Here is a 19,380-nt window from a genome sequence, read left to right as displayed (position 1 = left end):
GTTTAGTTCCTGCTTTGAAGTCACAAACACGCCATGCGTTTGGCCAGTCACTCCCCCGTTTCTCCAGACACTCCTGCGTTTTCGGCTGGCACGCCTGCGTTTTTTAGCACACTCCCGGAAAACGCTCAGTTACCACCCAGAAACACCCACTTCCTGTCAATCACTCACCGATCAGCAGAGCGACTGAGATGCGTCGCTCGGCCCTGTGTAAAATTGCATAGTTTTGTGTGAAAGTACTTAGCGCGTGCGCCCTGCGGCCCATACGCATGCGCAGAACTGCCGGTTTTTATCCCGATCGCAATTCTGCTAAAAACGGCAGCGAGCGAACAACTTGGAATGACCCCCTATATGTAAAGTTAGTTGCGTATCTACTGTCTTATATGGTGCACACTGGCCCCTGGGTCCGGTAGACCGGCCACACCAAACACTTACCTCTCCGAAGGCCCGTGTCAGTGCTGCAGCAGCAGGATAAATCACTGGCTTAATGAAATGCATGCACAATAGAGAAATCTCTAGGAACATGGCACAGATGCCTTGTTCACAGAAACATCTCTGTTGCGCATGTGCAAATCTTTTGGGCCACCATGCCATTTTCTAAGTGATTTGCGCTGCTGCTGCAGCACCGACATGGAACTTAAAAGAGGTTAAGCATTTAAACATGGGTGCAGGGTCTTCCGTGTGGGCCCACCTAGACCCAGAGAAACGTGTGCACTGCACACTCTGCACCTGCTATAGACACACGCATGCCCCAAGTAGGACCTTTTCCTCTGTGTAAGTGGCAATTTTTTAAACACACCGTTTTTAAAATGAATCCTAAAGTTTCAAAACATCCTGCTCTCACCTTACCATGAACATTAGTATATTTTTGTCTTGCCCTACTGTTGCCAATGCTATTTTCTCTGAATGCTGGGAAATACTTTGCCCATATGAAAACCTTGTTGTTTGTTTCTGTCACAGACTTCCAGAATTACACGTTCCGATAATGAGAAAGACAGCGGATGGGATGCTTGGGGCAACTGGAGTGACTGTTCTCGTACCTGTGGTGGGGGGGCATCCTACTCTTTACGGAGATGCTTGAACGGCCGGTGAGTAAGAAATGTGTAATACTGTACTAGCCTGAAAATCAACAGGGACAGCTCTTGCTATTGCCATGGGAATCTCTTACTGTAATGTGTGTTATTCCCTAATACTCAGACTACTTATAGATCTGTAGTAACATTGACATTGTGGACTGGTTCCTATAATTATGTATCTGCTGTCCAGTATGGGATCTGGGACCCTAATTATACTCCAACAGTGACTGTCTCTCATCCAAATATCCTTAATACTTTCAGTGGCCAATGACTGGGAGAAATTAGTCCCTGAAGAAAATGTAACAAACAGGGACAAACTATAATACCATGAATTCTGCTAGATAAAAAGTTAATGCCATTTGAAAAAAAAAAAAGAAATGGAAAATAAAAACAAGTATGTATATTGTCTTACAAACTAGTTGTTTCCAATCCTCTTCAAATGTACTGGATAGAGAAACTGTATTCAGGACTAGATGGGTCCAGTACACCTGCTCTTTCAGAGTGTATTATGGTTTCCGCTGGCTCCTGGCTTCAGAAATTGGATTGAGTCCCGGCTGAGGTGCCATCCCTGTTTGCTACACCAGAAACAGGCCTTAATGAGGGACATTTCCAGAACATTATCAGCCACTCTAAGTTATCTAATGCTTGTAAGCATGATGTTTTAGTTTTCATATCAGTTCAGCAGTCAGAGGCCCTCATTCCGAGTCGTTCGCTCGGTAATTTTCATCGCATCGCAGTGAAATTCCGCTTAGTACGCATGCGCAATATTCGCACTGCGACTGCGCCAAGTAATTTTACAATGAAGATAGTATTTTTACTCACGGCTTTTTCTTCGCTCCGGCGAACGTAGTGTGATTGACAGGAAATGGGTGTTACTGGGCGGAAACACGGCGTTTTAGGGGCGTGTGGATAAAAACGCTACCGTTTCCGGAAAAAACGCAGGAGTGGCCGGAGAAACGGGGGAGTGTCTGGCCGAACGCTGGGTGTGTTTATGACGTCAAACCAGGAACGACAAGCACTGAACTGATCGCAGATGCCGAGTAAGTCTGAAGCTACTCTGAAACTGCTAAGTAGTTTGAAATCGCAATATTGCGAATACATCGGTCGCAATTTTAAGAAGCTAAGATACACTCCCAGTAGGCGTAGGCTTAGCGTGAGCAACTCTGCTAAATTCGCCTTGCGAGCGATCAACTCGGAATGAGGGCCAGAACTCACGCTCCCTCCCTTACCAATTCACTACAATAGAACTTGGCAGGGAGCAAAACTACAGTTATTTTATTTTGTAATAATATTGCATCTCTCTGCCAAAATAGTTAACCCTTACTGCTGCATAGAAACTTGCAATTATACAGTAAGTGTTTGTTGTTGTTGTTTAGAATAGGAAACAGAATGACAATCCGGGCACCACATAGGGCTGTGTTCCCATTGATAAACACTATGATCAGGCTTCTGTGCTCTACACTATAGCAGCTCCCTCACCCTTAGTTATAGCAGTTGTTTCCAGTTGTCTCCTTATTGATGAGTCAGAGGTGTTAAGTGAAAACAAGAACCAGTCCCAGGAAACCACAGGGATAAAACAAGATCCAGAGACATTTTAAGCAAGACCAGTGTCAGGCCATGTTCACCAGCATCATATGGGTAGATTCTGTACCCAAACAGAAAATTAGCATGCACACTGCCACTTAATGGCACAACCAACAGGAGGCACAGTTTGTCTACATGAGCTGACACACAAATAACCCCAACTCCTTCCCCCGACCCTCCTGCCATCCACATGCACACACATACACTCATATACATTCGTCCCCCCCTCTCTGATATACTGTAAGCTCCCTCAGATCTGTAATTCCTCCCTCAACTAACCTATAATTATTTTCCCACCCTGCCCTCAGCATGACATTTCTGCCCTTATTTATCAACAAATGATAAATTTCACTGTGAGTGATAAATTGCACCAGCCAATCAGCTCCTAACTTCCATCTTACAGTCTGTCTTTGAAAAATGACAGGAGCTGGTTGGCTGGTACAATTTGTCACTCACAGTGAAATTTATCACTCATTGATAAATAAGCGCATTCATTTCCTACTCTCACACCTCTCTGTGGCTCACCACCTATGCACATACTTGCCTACTTTTATAAAAGCATTATAGGAAGATTTTGAAGTAGATGTGTACTGCTACTGTACATCTGAGAGGCCTGACATAAAAATGACTTACAGCCAATTGTAAATGAGCCCCAAAGCAACTTGTAACATCTGCTTGTTGATGAAAAGGCACTGATGTTTTTCAGAGCTTGGCCATGTATTGTGTTTTACAGGTGGTTCCATATAAGTGGCCACAAGAAATCTTATTTGAAAATGCATGTAGCCATAGGGATCATTGGGGCAGATGTATTAACCTGGAGACGGCATAAGGAAGTGATAAACCAGTGATAAGTGCAAGGTGATAAATGCACCAGCCAATCAGCTCCCATATGTAAATTAACAGTTAGGATCTGATTGGCTGGTGCGTTATCACCTTGCACATATCACTGGTTTATCACTTCCTTATGCCTTCTCCAGGTTAATACATCTGCCCCATTGTGCCTTATACAGGTTGAGTATCCCTTATCCAAAATGCTTGGGACCAGAAGTATTTTGGATATCGGATTTTTCTGTATTTTGGAATAATTGCATACCATAATGAGATATCATGGTGATGGGACCTAAATCTAAGCACATAATGCATTTATGTTACATATACACCTTATACACACAGCCTGAAGGTCATTTTAGCCAATATTTTTTATAACTTTGTGCATTAAACAAAGTGTGTGTACATTCACACAATTCATTTATGTTTCATATACACCTTATACACACAGCCTGAAGGTCATTTAATACAATATTTTTAATAACTTTGTGTATTAAACAAAGTTTGTGTACATTGAGCCAATAAAAAACAAAGGTTTCACTATCTCACTCTACTCAAAAAATTCCGTATTTCGGAATATTCCGTATTTCGGAATATTTGGATATGGGATACTCAACCTGTATAACCAATACAGGAAAATTACACTGATGATCCCATTTGAATGTGTATTTCAGATTTCATTTATCCCCAAGAATATAGCAGCTACACAATGAGGGTATAATCAGGGAGATTGCTAGACTCTTCAGGGAGTCAGGGAGATTGCTGCTATTTCAGGGAGTCTCCTTGATAATCAGAGAGACTTGGCAAGTATAGCTATGCAATTATTTTCCCACTTGAATCACCATCCCTCATGTCATGCATTCAACATCCTCCCTTTCCAAAATCCACTTATTTTACCTTCTTTTATCCTCCTCCTTAATCTGTAACATTTTGTTTAGGTGACCATATGTAACCTGTAGCCCGGGGTGCGGTAGGCATTAATTTTGCCAGCTGTCGGGATCCCGGCTGTCAGGATACCGATGGCGAAATCCCGACACCCGGTGAAATACCGGCGGTCGAAATCCCCACTCGGATGGTGGTCCGCGGCACCACCTGAGGGGGAATATAACCCTGTCCGGGCCTGAAACGCGGAGCGCACATCGAGCCCGTGAGGCGACACGCTGCACTCGCCGATGGTATTCTGGCTGTCGGGCTCCCAGCGTTGATCACCTGACTGCCGGGATCCCAACAGCCGGGATATCATACTGAATCCCGGGGAGTAAATGGTTACCTGTAGCTTGGGGACCATCTATAGCTTAGGGTGCAATATGTAGCCTGTAGCTGCAAAATCTCTGGAAAAAAAACAGTGGTGTAGCAATAGCTCCCGCAGACCCCGCAGTGGCTTGGAGGCACTGGATAGATTGTGAGCTCTGGGTGACTACGGGGATAATTGCTACGCCACTGCCTGGACCTGCAGATACTTGTCTGCGGTCCCGTTGCGCCTGCCCCCATTGAAAATGTCTCTCCCAATCTGGCTGCCACCTCAGAAGAGTAAGTTATAAAGGCCCAAATGTATTAAGCGTTAACAAGAGATAAATCTGAGACGCATAAGGAGAGATAAAGTACCAGCCAATCAGCTCCTAACTGTCATTTTTCAAACACAGCCTGTGACATGGCAGTTAGTAAGCTGATTGGCTGGTCATCTATCTTTCCTTATGCGTCTCAGATTTATCTCTTGTTAATGGATAATACATTTGGACCTAAGGATGCTAGAGGAGGTGGTGGCCATTTTGGAAGGGACATTAAGGGCGTGACCGGACCGCAGACTCCCATGACAATGAACAGGTACCATGGGAAGGAAGGGGGGGGGGGGGGGGAGGTGCATGACTCTTGTTGGGTGGGGGTAGGGGGGCTATTGTATAGTTACGCCCCACGTAAAACTGACATATCTGTCATAACTGGATCTGTCATAACGGTCGAAAATGTGTAGTGGTTTGACCTCATGGAAGTTAAAATAAATGTATACATGGGAGTATGATTCAGTGTTATTAAATTCGATCTTCCACCGCATTCTATTTTAGGAGCTGTGAAGGCCGGAACATTCGTTACAGAACATGCAGCAATAATGTAAGTCTGAATGTCATTATTAATTTCCTTTCTTTCATTGTCTCCAAGTTCCGAAGTCTAAAGTTGGTGCAAGTCCCTGTCTCTGTTTTCCTACTTCTTCTTTACTTCATTTGAAGTAATTGACAGCACGAGGCTTTGAACTCACACTTCCCCGATGCTGTCTCTCCTCAGCTGAGTCTTCCTGCCAAGCGCTGATTCACAATGTTTTATGTGTGTCAGAAGGAAGTTGCACTTTACAGAGGATTTAAGAAACACTATTTTTTATCTTGAAGTAGCCAATATTTATACAAGTATTGTCTACAAAAATGAGACATTTTTGTTTGTTTAAGAGAAAGGATTTCATTGCAGTTAGTCTAAGAAGGCATATATTACTCTGTTTATCACACTTGTAATGTTTAATTCTGATTGTGCTGTAAGAAAAGTGAATGTTGTTTATTACATTTCCTAAAGCACAACACTGGCCTCCTGTGGTCAAAATCGGCAAAAAACAGCATGTACTGTATCATAAAACACAGGTGTAATACAAACCGCAAGTCACATGCATATATTAAATAAAGTAAAAATACATTTAAACACAAATGAACATAACATAATAAAAAGTTAGCATTTTTAATGAAGTGTTTTAAATGTAACATGTTAAAGTGACAGTGCCAGGCAGTATGTTTAAGGTTGAATTTAATGATCATTTAATGGTTTAATGCTGAAAAGAACAAGCAACAATAATAATTATTTTTTTTTTTAAATAAAGGCATGTGCTCACACAAAGACACTGTGGGGGGAGATGTACTAAGCCTTGGAGATTGTGGAAAAAGATAATGTACCAGCCGATCGACTCCTACCTGTCACATTACAGGTTATTGAGCCGATTCAGATGCTGCTACGACAGTGGTCACAGGCAGAAGGCGTTCGTGGGGCGGGAGGTGATGTCACACACCGCCGCTGCGACCCGAAACCTGACTTCACAGGTCTACTCGAATCATGCAAAAGCATCACCACCGTGCAATGCTTTCGCATGTCTGTGGGGGAAGGGGGTGAATCCGGCATGCGGGTGGTGGGGTGGTGATACTTGACCTGTGCTTGGCATCTCCCGGCATGTCTAAGAATTTCTCACATCTACGATCAGGTCTGATTTACCCCTATTTACTAAAATGATAGTTGATTGGTTGGTACTTTGGGGGTTATTGAGAGACGTACGCAGATCACTGCATACACAGCCAGATCTGCGTTCATCTCTGCTGAGGGCCGCCCAGCACAGGGCAAGGCCACCCTTCATGTGTGGGGCCGCCTCCCGATGCGTCCACAATCTAATTGCGAACACTTCGGATCTAAGTTTGACCTCTGGCAGCGCTGGCAGGTGGTCAGTGACCTTTTTTTCGGAGCGGCTGCGCGTGACGTCGTGCAGCTGCCCGAAAACTGTCCCGGCCCGCCTGCACAACACTTGAACTCCACCCCAGCAAGGGCCTTGTTTGTAATTCACATTGCGGTCCAATCCATCAGGGATGCGACCGCAATATGTATGGCTGTGCAGCCCCTGCACATGTGCAGTTTGCTGCCACTGGCAAATACTGTGGCCCGCTATTGCGGCCGGGTCTGAATGACCCCCTTTATCTCTCCCTACTTTATCATTCGCCAAAGTTTAGTACAACTGCTCCACAGGCATAATACATTGTTCTTATTGTATTCAAGGAATTTCACTATATATAATTTATCAAATGCTACTGATAAAAGTGTGGAGTCACTACTCAATAATGATGGGTCGGAATAATCAAGATGATTGGTTGGTGTACTATAGAGGGTCCTAAATTCAGAGTTGGAAGCAAAGCAAAAAAGGAACAAATTTGCACCTCTGCAGAACCATGTTGCACTGCATGCAAAAAGATAAAAGAAAAAAAAAGCATTTGCACCCCTTGCATTGGCACAGTGCCGTAACTAGCCATTTTAGCGCTGTGTGCGAGAAACGACAGTGGCGCCCCCCCCCCCATGCAAGACAGGGGCAGTGCGCGCCGCAGGCGTGCAAAAAAATTATAGGGCGTGGCTTCACGGGGAAGGGGCGTGGCCACAAAATAACAGCAATTCATACTACGGTGCACAGTAGTCTACATTATTCAAATTACGCTGCACAGTAGCGCCACTACACCAGGTAGAGCCCCTTTTATACATTGCAGCAGACAGCGTCCCCCTTTTTACACATTACGGCAGCCAGTCCCCCTCTTTACACATTGCGGCAGCCAGGCCCCCTCTTTACACATTGCGGCAGCCAGGCACCCTTTTTACACATTGCGGCAGCCAGACCCCCTTTTTATACATTGTGACAGCCAGTCCCCCTTTGTACACATTGCGGCAGCCAGGACCCCATTTTACACATTGCGGCAGCCAGGACCCCATTTTACACATTGCGGCAGCCAGGATCCCTCCTTTTTACACATTACGGCAGCCAGTCCCCCTTTTTACACATTGCGGCAGCCAGGACCCCTTTTTACACATTGCGGCAGCCAGGACCCCATTTTACACATTGCGGCAGCCAGTCCCCCTTTTTACACATTGCGGCAGCCAGGACCCCATTTTACACATTGCGGCAGCCAGTCCCCCTTTTTACACATTGCGGCAGCCAGGACCCCATTTTACACATTGCGGCAGCCAGTCCCTCTTTTTACACATTGCGGCAGCCAGGACCCCATTTTACACATTGCGGCAGCCAGTCCCCCTTTTTACACATTGCGGCAGCCAGTCCCCCTTTTTACACATTGCGGCAGCCAGGACCCCATTTTACACATTGCGGCAGCCAGTCCCTCTTTTTACACATTGCGGCAGCCAGGCCCCCTTTTTACACATTGCGGCAGCCAGACCCCCTTTTTATACATTGCGGCAGCCAGGACCCCTTTTTACACATTGCGGCAGACGGTGTCCCCCTGAGAGAGAGAGAGAGAGAGAAAGAGAGAGAGAGAAAGAGAGAGAGAGAGAGAGAGAGAGAGAGACATACTTACCTTCTCCCCGCTGACAGGCTCCTCGTGCAGCTCCCTCTCGGTGCAGGCTGTGTGAGGTGAGAAGGAGGAGGAGGGAGGGGGAGCAGGGAGCCGCAGCAGCGCTATTTGATTGGTAGTAAGCGCCTCTGCAGCATCCCCCTCTCCTTCTGTATTGGTTGCCTGGCGCTGCTGTGGATGCTGGGATGAAGGAACCGCATCCCAGCATCCATAGCAGCGCCGGGCAGCCAATACAGAAGGAGAGGGGGATGCTGCAGCGGCGCTTACTACCAATCAAATAGCGCTGCTGCGGCTCCCTGCTCCCCCTCCCTCCTCCTCCTTGAACCCGGCGCTGGTCTCTCTCCTCCAGAGGCGGCATGTAATGAGTCAATTTGACTCATTACATGCCGCTGGCCGTTGCGCCCCCAGGGCAACTGCGCTGTGTGCCAAGCCCCCTTGGCACACACGTAGTTACGGCCCTGCATTGGCAATATGATTTGTCCAGCTGAAATCTTTGCTCCCATCTTTGATGTATAGGGCTGATTCAGAGGTGGATGTTGTAGCACAGCAGCTGTGCTAAATTATGCTAAATCTGCGGGAGTTTTTTAAGTAGACTTCCACTGCAGGCTTGTCTGATCCACTTGTGTGTCTGAAGATGTAGTATCAGATCCCGCTGCGTGAACATCAGATATCTGAGCATCCCCCGGGGAAATCACGTTACTGGAGCCAGTGAAGCTTGGCCTAAAGATGCAGCCACTGGCTTCATTACACTTATGCTGCTTTCACATCGCAAAACCTGCTTTTGAAACGGTTCTTTAAACGGTTCTTAAAACGGGTCTGAGCAGTTAAACCCCCTTCACATCGCATGTTGTAACCAGTATATTACCATTTCATTACCGTTTTGGTACCTTTCACACTGAACCCGTTTCACCTATAGAAAACAGTGGTTGTCATTATAAATGGACTTTTCTGGCTCACACATTATTAATAATTATTAATTAATTATTTATTAATAATTTGGATAGTCGTACGATGGAACCCAGCAGCTTGAAGCATTTTAACAATGTTTTTATATATGAGGGCATCCTTGACTGTCCCAGTTATTTGTCTGCAGATTTCCTCATCCCCTCTGATTCTTATTCTTAGCAGCTCCCTCACCTCTTCATCACTCCAAGTTGCCATTGTGTAATATATTTGCAGTAAGAAATCGCTTCTAAACCCACTCTCATGTGTCTGATGTGTTTTTCCTCCAGCTTCCTGCTTCTGCCTGGTGACATCACACATGGAGACAGCCTATCACCTCCTGTGGCTTGGAAATACCGTTTCAGAGCCTTTCACACTGCACAGTGAAACGGTTCTGAACCAGGTAGGACCCTGCTTTTTAACCGTTTCAAAATACCAGTATTTTGAAAACGGTAAATTCAAGGTGGCCCTTTCACACCGCAGCTAGAACCGTTTAGGAAGGCTGAAAAATCGGCAATTTACCGGGTTAAAACTGCGGTGTGAAAGGGGTATTAGAAAATGGGGCCGTTATGCCCCCAGTTTATGCAACGCTGCTTGATGCTGTAGCATCTGGGGCACTTAGAGCAACATCTGTGCACCAAATCTGCACATGTGCAGTGCGGCTCCTGTGCAGATCTGCAAACATTGTCAAATTGCAAAACAATTGCTACAGCGTCCACCTCTCAATATATATATATATATATATATATATATATATATGTGTAACCAAGTCTTTATACAGATGGATGGATATATATTCCTCAAGTAATACACACAGTAACACATTTGCAGAACTCTTGTTTGTTCATGTTTTAGACCACTTTAGATGAAGTGGAATAATCAGGGCGGCAAGTAACACTGTGGGCTCAGGGCCTAATTCAGATCTGATCACAGCAGCAAATTTGTTAGCAGTTGGGCAAAACCATGTGCACTGCGGGGGGGGGGGGGGGGGGGGGGCAGATATAACATGTGCAGAGTGAGTTAGATTTCGATGGGGTGTGTTCAAACTGAAATCTAAATTGCAGTCTGAAAATAAAGCAGCTAGTATTTACCCTGCACAGAAACAAAATAACCCATCCAAATCTAACTCTCTCTGCACATGTTATGTCTGCCCCCCTGCAGTGCACATGGGGACTAATTCAGACCTGATCGCTGCTGTGCGTTTTTTACACAGCAGCCGATCAGGTCTGAACTGCGCATGCCAGACAGCCAATGGCCATCTCAGCCCTGCGATTGCCTCTGCCTGATTGATAGGCAGAGGCATTCGCTGGGCAAGAGAGGGCGGTCCGGCGGCGTTGGGATGCCATTTTAGGGGCACAGTCCAGACAAAGCAGGCGTGCCCGGACTGTGAGGGTTAAGGCCGCGGCAGCTGCATGATGTCACAAGCAGCCCCTGCGACCTGGACAGCGACGGGTAGCTTCCTGCCAGCATGCAGGAGCTGCGCTGGTAGGGAGCTACTCTTCAGGTACAAAAGCATCGCCGCTGTGCAATGCTTTTGTACCTGTGCAGAAGGGAGGGGGGAGGGCCTGACATGCGGGGCAGACTAACCCTGTGCTGGGCGTCCCCCTGCATGTCTGAGTAACTGATTGTAGCCGTGCAAAATTTTGCACACCTACGATCAGGTCTGAATTAGGCCCATGGTTTTGCCCAACTGCTAACAAATTTGCTGCTGCGATCAGATCTGAATTACCCCCATAGGACGGATGGGTACATGGCCAAATTCAGGGAGGCATGTCCATGCACCTTCAGAGAAAATAAAACAATGAAATATGCTTCTCGCTGGTCAAGATTATCGCTCACTTTCTTATAGACGCTAACTAAGTTAGTTTGACATGATCTGTCCCTCTCAAACCCATGCTGGGTCTTGCTAATAATCTTAGCGGGCTGCAGATACTCCTGTATGCTATCCCTTAAAATTCCTTCCAGTATTTTCCCCATTATAGATGTCAAACTAACCGGTCTGTAGTTACCCGGATGATTTTTAGATTCCTTTTTAAATAATGGCACTACCTCAGCTTTACGCCAAGTCTTCGGTACCATGCCTGATCTAATTTAACTATTGAAAATCAGGTATAAAGGTCTTGCTAGTTGTGACCTAAGCTCCATAAGAACCCTCGGGTGAAGTCCATCTGGGCCAGATGATTTATTCATCTTAATTTTGTTTAGTCTCTCCCGGACTACTTCTTCACTTAAACAAGTATCTAGTCATGAATCAATGCTGTCACTATCATTATGCACTGCTCCCACCGTCAGTTCTTCTCTGGTGAACACTGATGGAAAAACATTTCTTCAGTATTTCTGCTTTTATTTCATCATCATTTATCAGTATTCCAAATTCATCTTTTATTGTACCTACGTTCTCCTTTTTTAACCTTTTACTGTTTATGTATTTAAAAAACTTTTTAGGATTGGTTTTACTCTCTATAGCTATTTGCTTTTCATTTTCAATTTAGGCTGATCTTATTACTTTTTTGCATCATTTATTGCATTCCTTGTAGTACTGGAATGACTGCTCCTTTCCATTAGATTTAAATGCTTTGAAAGCACGCTTCTTTTTATCCATTTCTTCCTTGACCTTCTTATTAAGCCACATCGGTTTGAGTTTGGTACTCCTGCGTTTACTGCCCATGGGAATTAATTTGTGAATATTGCTATCTAGCAACCCTTTTAAAGCATCCCACATTTTTGTAGTGTTCTTGCCATGAAACAAAACTTCCCAGTCCATGTCGTTTAGTGCACATCTCAGCATACTGAACTTAGCTTTTCTAAAGTTAAATGTTTTGGTTGATCCCTTATAGCTATGTTTCTTGAAACTGATGTCAAATGTGATCATATAGTGATCACTGTTACTCAAAGTCCCCCCAACTTTAGTGTTTGATATAATGTCCACATTATTGGTAATTACTAGATCCAGAGTAGTTTTACAGTACCTCTAGTTTGTCCTCGACTAAGACAAGTAGTTATCCTTTAACGTATTTAAGAACCTGTTGCCCCTAGCTTTAACACATGAATCGTTACTCCAATTTCTATAAGGATAATTAAAATCCCCAATCACTAGAGTGTCCCCCAATCCCGTAGCCTTTTCAATTTTCCCTTATGCTACGTACATTTTCTATATGCTGTAATGATGACCCATAATTGTTGTTAGTTAATGTTTTGCCAATACCTTTGGTAATACCCTTTTAGTACCCATGTAAATACCCTTGCCCTTGCCGACTGTTCTTTCCCTCCCCCCTTCTCCACCCCATTTAGTTCACTACCACCACCCTTACTATTCTCACTGCATGACCCATAGTTTTCAGCTAAACCCTCCCCCCAGGCTCCTAGTTTAAAAGCTCCTCCAACCTTCTAACCATCCTTCCCCCCAGCACCGCAGCTTCCTCCTCATTCAGGTGCAATCCATTGCGACAAAAGAGATGGCACCTGACTGAGAAGTCCGCCCAGTGTTCCAGGAACACAAACCCCTCTTTCCTACACCAGTCTCTAAGCCACACATTCACCTCCCTGATCTCCCTCTGCTTCCCTGGGCTAGCGCGTGGCACAGATAGTATTTCGGAGAATATTACCTTAGATGTCCTTTCCTTTAGTTTCTGGCCTAAGTCCCTACAATCTTTTTTAAGGACATCCCACCTACCACTAACTTTGTCGGTGCCAACGTGCACCATGACCACCGGGTCATTCCTAGCCCCTCCCAACAATCTATCTACCCGATCTACGATGTGCCGTACCTAAGCACCCGGGAGACAACAGCCTGATCACGATCCCGGTAGCAGATTGCCCTATCTGTCTTCCTGATGATAGAGTCCCCTACCACCACAATCTGCCTGGGTACCTCATCCCATCTGTGCTGGAGGGACCACAGTCTCCTCCAGCTCCGTCCTTTTGTCACTATCATCCACCGAATTTTCGTCCAATCTGGCAAATTTGTTCGGGTTTGATAGTTCAGAGATGTCGTGCCTCCCCCTCTTTTTCTTCCTTCTAACAGTGACCCAGCTAGCTACCTGATTATCCTCGTCTACCGGTGTCCCCTCTGCAACTCCTCACCGTTCTATCTAAACTTTGCTCAAGATGTTTGAAGAACATGCTCTAAGTATGCCTATTTGACCAAGCAGTAAAAGGAAGTATACACTGACAGGGTATATAAAATAACATGAATACACACACTACATAAATGAACAGGACATTACAGAAACTATAAAGGGCATGAGCAGAGACACTATTGTACCAGGGAAGCCTTTTCATTTGGACACCTGATAAATGCATGTTACATGAATGCTTTCCATCCTTTCCCCTCGGTGTGAGTAGTGTGCTCTCTTCCCCACTTATTTCTCTACTCTAGTGGTCTGTGTTGAATTTAATTCGATCTGTCACCTAATCATATTGGAGGCAGTCATTTTGTAATCTGATCAATGTGTAAAAAGAAAAAAACAGTAAAAAACAAAAAAACAAAACCAATCTTACCTGTCCAGGGAGCCGGTGTCTGCTGCTCTGGTGTGCGCTGCCGGGCGCCGGGTTCTCCATATACTGCAGTGTGACCCCGGTGCAGTAAAGTGACGCTGCAAAGCATCAGCGCACTTTACAGCACCGCGTGTCACCGCAGCACACAGGATCCGGTGCCCGGCAGCCCAGCAGAAGCAGTGCGGACCGGCTCCCTGGACTGGTAAGTATATTGACCTGCTGGGGTCCGCGGCGCATGGGGGTAGTCGTGACGGGGGGGGGGCGGGGGGCGACCGAGTGGCGACGGTAGCGGCAATGTTTGCGGGGGCGGTGCATACGCAGCAGTACATCGGGGTAATTTTTTTACGAAAAATAGCCCGATGATGAAGAGGCATCGCAGGGAAAGAGCGTAACCGCAAGCTCTGTCCCTGCATGCGATAATCGATACATCCCTGCGATGTAATCAGTTATCGCAGTGCGAGTTTGGGCGATTTGGGGATCTATTCATGAAGCAGTGAAAAGTGTGGAGAAGTGAGCCAGTGCAGAAATTGCCCATGGCAACCAATCAGCATTGAAGTAACATTTATAATTTGCATACTGCACGGAGCAGCTGATTTGTTTCCATGGGCAACTTCTCCACAGGCTCAATTCTCCACACTTTTCACTGCTTCATGAGTAGACCCCTTTATTACATGACATCCGCATCCAAGGATGCCGATGGTGATAAATAGGCCCCACAGTGTGTTATTAAGCTTAGCAGATATGGTTGTTAGGTATGAGCATGTATGTTCAAACAAGTCACGTTGGAACCAGTGACATGTCAATCTTAGTTCCTTTTAGGGAACATGACAATGTTTATGTTGTAGATACATCTGTTTCCCTTTCATTTGCTGGGTGTCCCTTATTCTGTGTTATGCCCTGTCTGCTAGAAGTTTACTTAAAACAGCCCCAGTATGTTATACACAAATGGAAACAAACTGACAGGCATGCGTCTGCAAATAGCTCCAAGGTTCTGGAGAGACCAGTACGTGGCCCCACATAATATAAATGTCTTTATAATCAGGGAACCAGAATTATTTTACAATAAAATTGGTTTCATGTGTTTTCTCTGTCGAGTGCTTTCATAGTAAGCAGCCGGGAGAGCGTTTCCATTGATGCTTTTCAGTCAGAGTGTTGTCCTGTGCTGCACACATACTTCTCTGCTTTGTAATATATACAATAATTATGATATTGTTTCATTGTTTATTATTAGAACCATAGGTGATTGTGTGCATGTAAAGACATTTCCCATGTCTCATACTCTTATACAGACTCTAAAATATTGCAGCAAAGCAAGCTTGGCAATCTTTGACTATTGTGGAAGTAAGAGCACAACCTACAGCTGTTGTGGAACTACAAGTACGAGCACAGCCTACCAGTGTTTTTCGTTCTACGGGGGTAATTCCAAGTTGATCGCAGCAGGAAATTTTTTAGCAGTTGGGCAAAACCATGTGCACTGCAGGGGAGGCAGATATAACATGTGCAGAGAGAGTTAGATTTGGGTGGGTTATTTTGTTTCTGTGCAGGGTAAATACTGACTGCTTTATTTTTACACTGCAATTTAGATTGCAGATTGAACTCACCACACCCAAATCTATCTCTCTCTGCACATGTTATATCTGCCCCCCTGCAGTGCACATGGGCCCTCATTCCGAGTTGATCGGTCGCAAGGCGAATTTAGCAGAGTTACACACGCTAAGCCGCCGCCTACTGGGAGTGTATCTTAGCATGTTAAAATTGCGACCGATGTATTCGCAATATTGCGATCACAAACTACTTAGCAGTTTTAGAGTAGCTCCACACTTACTCTGCCTGTGCGATCAGTTCAGTGCTTGTCGTTCCTGGTTTGACGTCACAAACACACCCAGCGTTCGCCCAACCACTCCCCCGTTTCTCCGGCCACTCCTGCGTTTTTTCCGGAAACGGTAGCGTTTTCATCCACACGCCCATAAAACGCCGTGTTTCCGCCCAGTAACACCCATTTCCTGTCAATCACATTACGATCGCCGGAGCGATGAAAAAGCCGTGAGTAAAAATACTATCTTCATAGCAAAGATACTTGGCGCAGTCGCAGTGCGAATATTGCGCATGCGCACTAAGCGGAATTTCACTGCGATGCGATGAAAAATACCGAGCGAACGACTCGGAATGAGGGCCATGGTTTTGCCCAACTGCTAAAATATTTCCTGCTGCGATCAACTTGGAATTACCCCCTACAACTACAGGTCGTCTTGACTGTGCTGTAATGTGTCTGTTTTTCCCCAGACAAAGCAAATGCACATTTCTCTCCTTTTGGTTCCACATTGATGTTCAGCTGTTACATTCTGAAGCTATTATGTACATTGGCAACTTTAAGATAAGCCTTCAGAATTCATATGCTAAAAGTTTATTTGGGCGACATAAATATCCACCGTTTATTTAAATGCTAGGCTTCAATATGCATGCTTTATTTAGAGGAGGAAAGGAAAATCTGTATCATTTTGCCTATATTGAAGATATAGATGCTTAGTACATACTTGCCGACTTTTTGGCTGCTCTCTCCAGGAGAGAGCAGCCAGGTCGGCTCAGCAGGGGGGCGGGCTCCGACGAGCAGTGCAGAGGGGGGCAGGCCAGAGGCGTGGTGGAGGCCGAACGGGGGCGTGGCGGCGGGACGCGTCATGTAAGCCACGCCCCCGCTGTGTAATGCCGCGATTACAGGTATTGTCCAGCAGGGGGCGTGGCTATGATGACGCGATTCAACAAGAATTTTACAAGTTCCTCAGCTGCCATCTGCATTAAGTACGACAAGGTTGTCTTTCGTGGTAACATCCCTAGTTTTGTGTTGGCACCCTAGGCAGCTGCCTAATGGAAGAACTTTTCAGTTATTTAAGAACTTCACAGAGTATTTACCTTACAGTAAGTAGACCAAAGGCAAGAAAGTACATTGAGAAAAATGCAACACTACTGAGCGCTAGTAAAAACTTTTCCGTTAAATGGAATTTCCTCTGATACTGCAAAATAAAAGCTATTAATACTGTAAGTAACGTTTTCGCTGTTCAGTTTACTGTGCACTATAATTAGAATTATGCTCAATGAGATATTATATTAGCCAGAATGGTGTACTGTAGCTCTTAAAGATTGGATGTCTGTTAAAGTTACCATGTAGGCATGTACGCCCATAGCTGCTGCAGGTTAGGTGCGACATGCCCAAGCTTGATTCTCACAACAATAATAAAGAATATTTTGTCTAGATGTTAGCACATTTACATCAGAAGATCAGTCCCAGCATATCTTTCACTCCGGTCCCGTTTTGAGATGTTAACCTTACTGAAAGGCCAGTGTCATAGATTTGCACATGTGCATTCAGTTCCTCTGTTTACTATGCATATCTCTTCATTTACTTACAGGGTAGCCTGTGTTTTTCAAACACTCTCCAGATTTTTTAGTATAATTTTAAATAGAATTCCGAACAAAATATGTTGTTTTTCTCTGCAACATTTTTATGGGGGAGATTTTTCAAGCCTTAGAGAGAGTTAAAGTACCAACCAATCCGCTCCTGTAATTTTTTTAAGCACAGTGTGTCAAATAACAGAAGCTGATTGGTTAGCACTTTATCTCTCTCCACTTTATCTCTCTCTAAGGTTTGATACATCTCGCCCTATGAGTTTATTGAACATGTTATTACCATTCTGTGAAGTTGAACAGCACTATACATCCATTTTGCATAGACTGTGACACTGTTTTTGTTTTTCTTTCATCCCCTTATTATCTATAGAAGAAGAAATGATCATTGACCCCATTAAAAAATATAAAGGATTATTTGTGCTAATGTTTTTTAATTTCCTTAAGATTCAATGATAGCGGGTAAATATATTTTAATATGCTTTGTATCACATCCCTGTGAATTAAAGAGAAGTTTCATAAAATGTATAATGTAAAACAAAATATAGAGGCAAATAATATAACTACTATAATAAATGACATAAATTACAAAGACAAAAACATGAATGCAATACTAAATACAAAGTGACAAATAAAATACAAAGTGACATATGTTGTTGTTTTTATTATTATTATAATCATTATTATTATAATCATTATTGTTATTATTATTAGAATGTTCAAGTTTGGTGTGCTCTCTCAGCTGTATTCGGACTAAAGGGCCCTACACACTGGCAGATAACACTGCACGATATGAACGTTCTCGTTCATATTGTGCAGTGTGTAGGCACCAACGATGAAAGATGCACGGCCCCGCGCTCGTTCATCGTTGGTGCCCCGTCGCTTATGCATGCAGGCCAATATGGACGAGATTGTCCATATTAGCATGCATTGCTATGGCGCCGGGTGACGGGGGGAGTGAAGAAACTTCACTCCCCCCATCACCTCCTCCCCTCCGCCGGGTCGCCCGTCTGCCGTATCGGCGGTCGGACAGCTCGGCGGCGGGTCGCCCAGTCTATAGGGCCCTTAACACATCCTTTATACAGTATGAGCAATATTCAAGCAAATCTCTGCAATACATTTTTTACATAATAGATAAATACCACAGTTCAACAATTACTTTTATTGCTTATGATTATATCCATTGTATGTTTCTTGTTTTCAAATAATGAAACATTTTATTCCATACTTCCTATTAGATGAATAGTAATTAGAAACCAGCATTAGAGTTAGCAATAGACATGGTAGGTTAGTATCTAAGGACAGGGCCAACAACAGAAATCTTAAGGCCTCATGATTTTTGGGTCCCATCCCACCCCAGTAGGTACAGGATGGTTAGCTTTAGGGGGAAATTCAATTACCTGCAGTAAAATACAGCGGATGAAAACTGGAGGTAGCCTCAGGCTATTCAGTTAGCCTCCTGACTTCTCCCGAGAGGCTTGTTAGTACCCATTATCGTAACATACCCTGAGTCTGTCCAGCAGACTCAACTCCCATCTCTCTAGCAGCCTTCCCATGTATTTCCAGCTGCTTCAATCAGCCCCATTGTTTTTTTCTAGCAGCGTCAGTTCCCCATGTCCCTCCAGTAGCCCCAGCTTCCTCGTATCTCTATAGTCGTCTCAGCCTCCCCTTTTCAACTCTCCAGGAGCATCATCCCCACCGTTTATCTACAGCAGCCTCTTCGACCTTTGTTTCACTAGCAGCCATAGTCCCCTATCTCTCATCTCCAGCCTAATCACCCTGTGTTTCTCCAGCACCTCCAGCCCTGTGTCTCTCCAGCCATGTCATCCCCCCTGTGTGTGCTTCTCTAAATGCCCTGATACCCCGTTTCTCTCCAGCAGCATCATTCTCCCCGTGTGTCTACAGCATCTTCATCGCACCTGTGTCTAGCCAGCAACCTCATCCCTACCTGTGTAATTTCAGCAGCATCA

General features: G+C 44.8%; 1 protein-coding gene across 1 annotated transcript in view; it reads left to right on the top strand.

Moving 5' to 3' along the window:
- ADAMTSL3 (ADAMTS like 3) overlaps positions 1-19,380 on the top strand; it is a 788,444-nt gene that overhangs the window by 451,327 nt on the left and 317,737 nt on the right. Inside the window, exons 4-5 of the mRNA XM_063925941.1 lie at positions 958-1,085; positions 5,546-5,591. Coding sequence (XP_063782011.1) covers positions 958-1,085; positions 5,546-5,591 — 174 coding nt within the window. The remainder of the gene's footprint in view (positions 1-957; positions 1,086-5,545; positions 5,592-19,380) is intronic.

Source organism: Pseudophryne corroboree, chromosome 6, assembly GCF_028390025.1.
Source record: "Pseudophryne corroboree isolate aPseCor3 chromosome 6, aPseCor3.hap2, whole genome shotgun sequence".
Lineage (NCBI taxonomy): Eukaryota > Metazoa > Chordata > Amphibia > Anura > Myobatrachidae > Pseudophryne > Pseudophryne corroboree.
The sequence above is the reverse complement of the archived record's forward strand: the minus strand, read 5'-3'. Positions and strand labels throughout refer to the sequence as shown.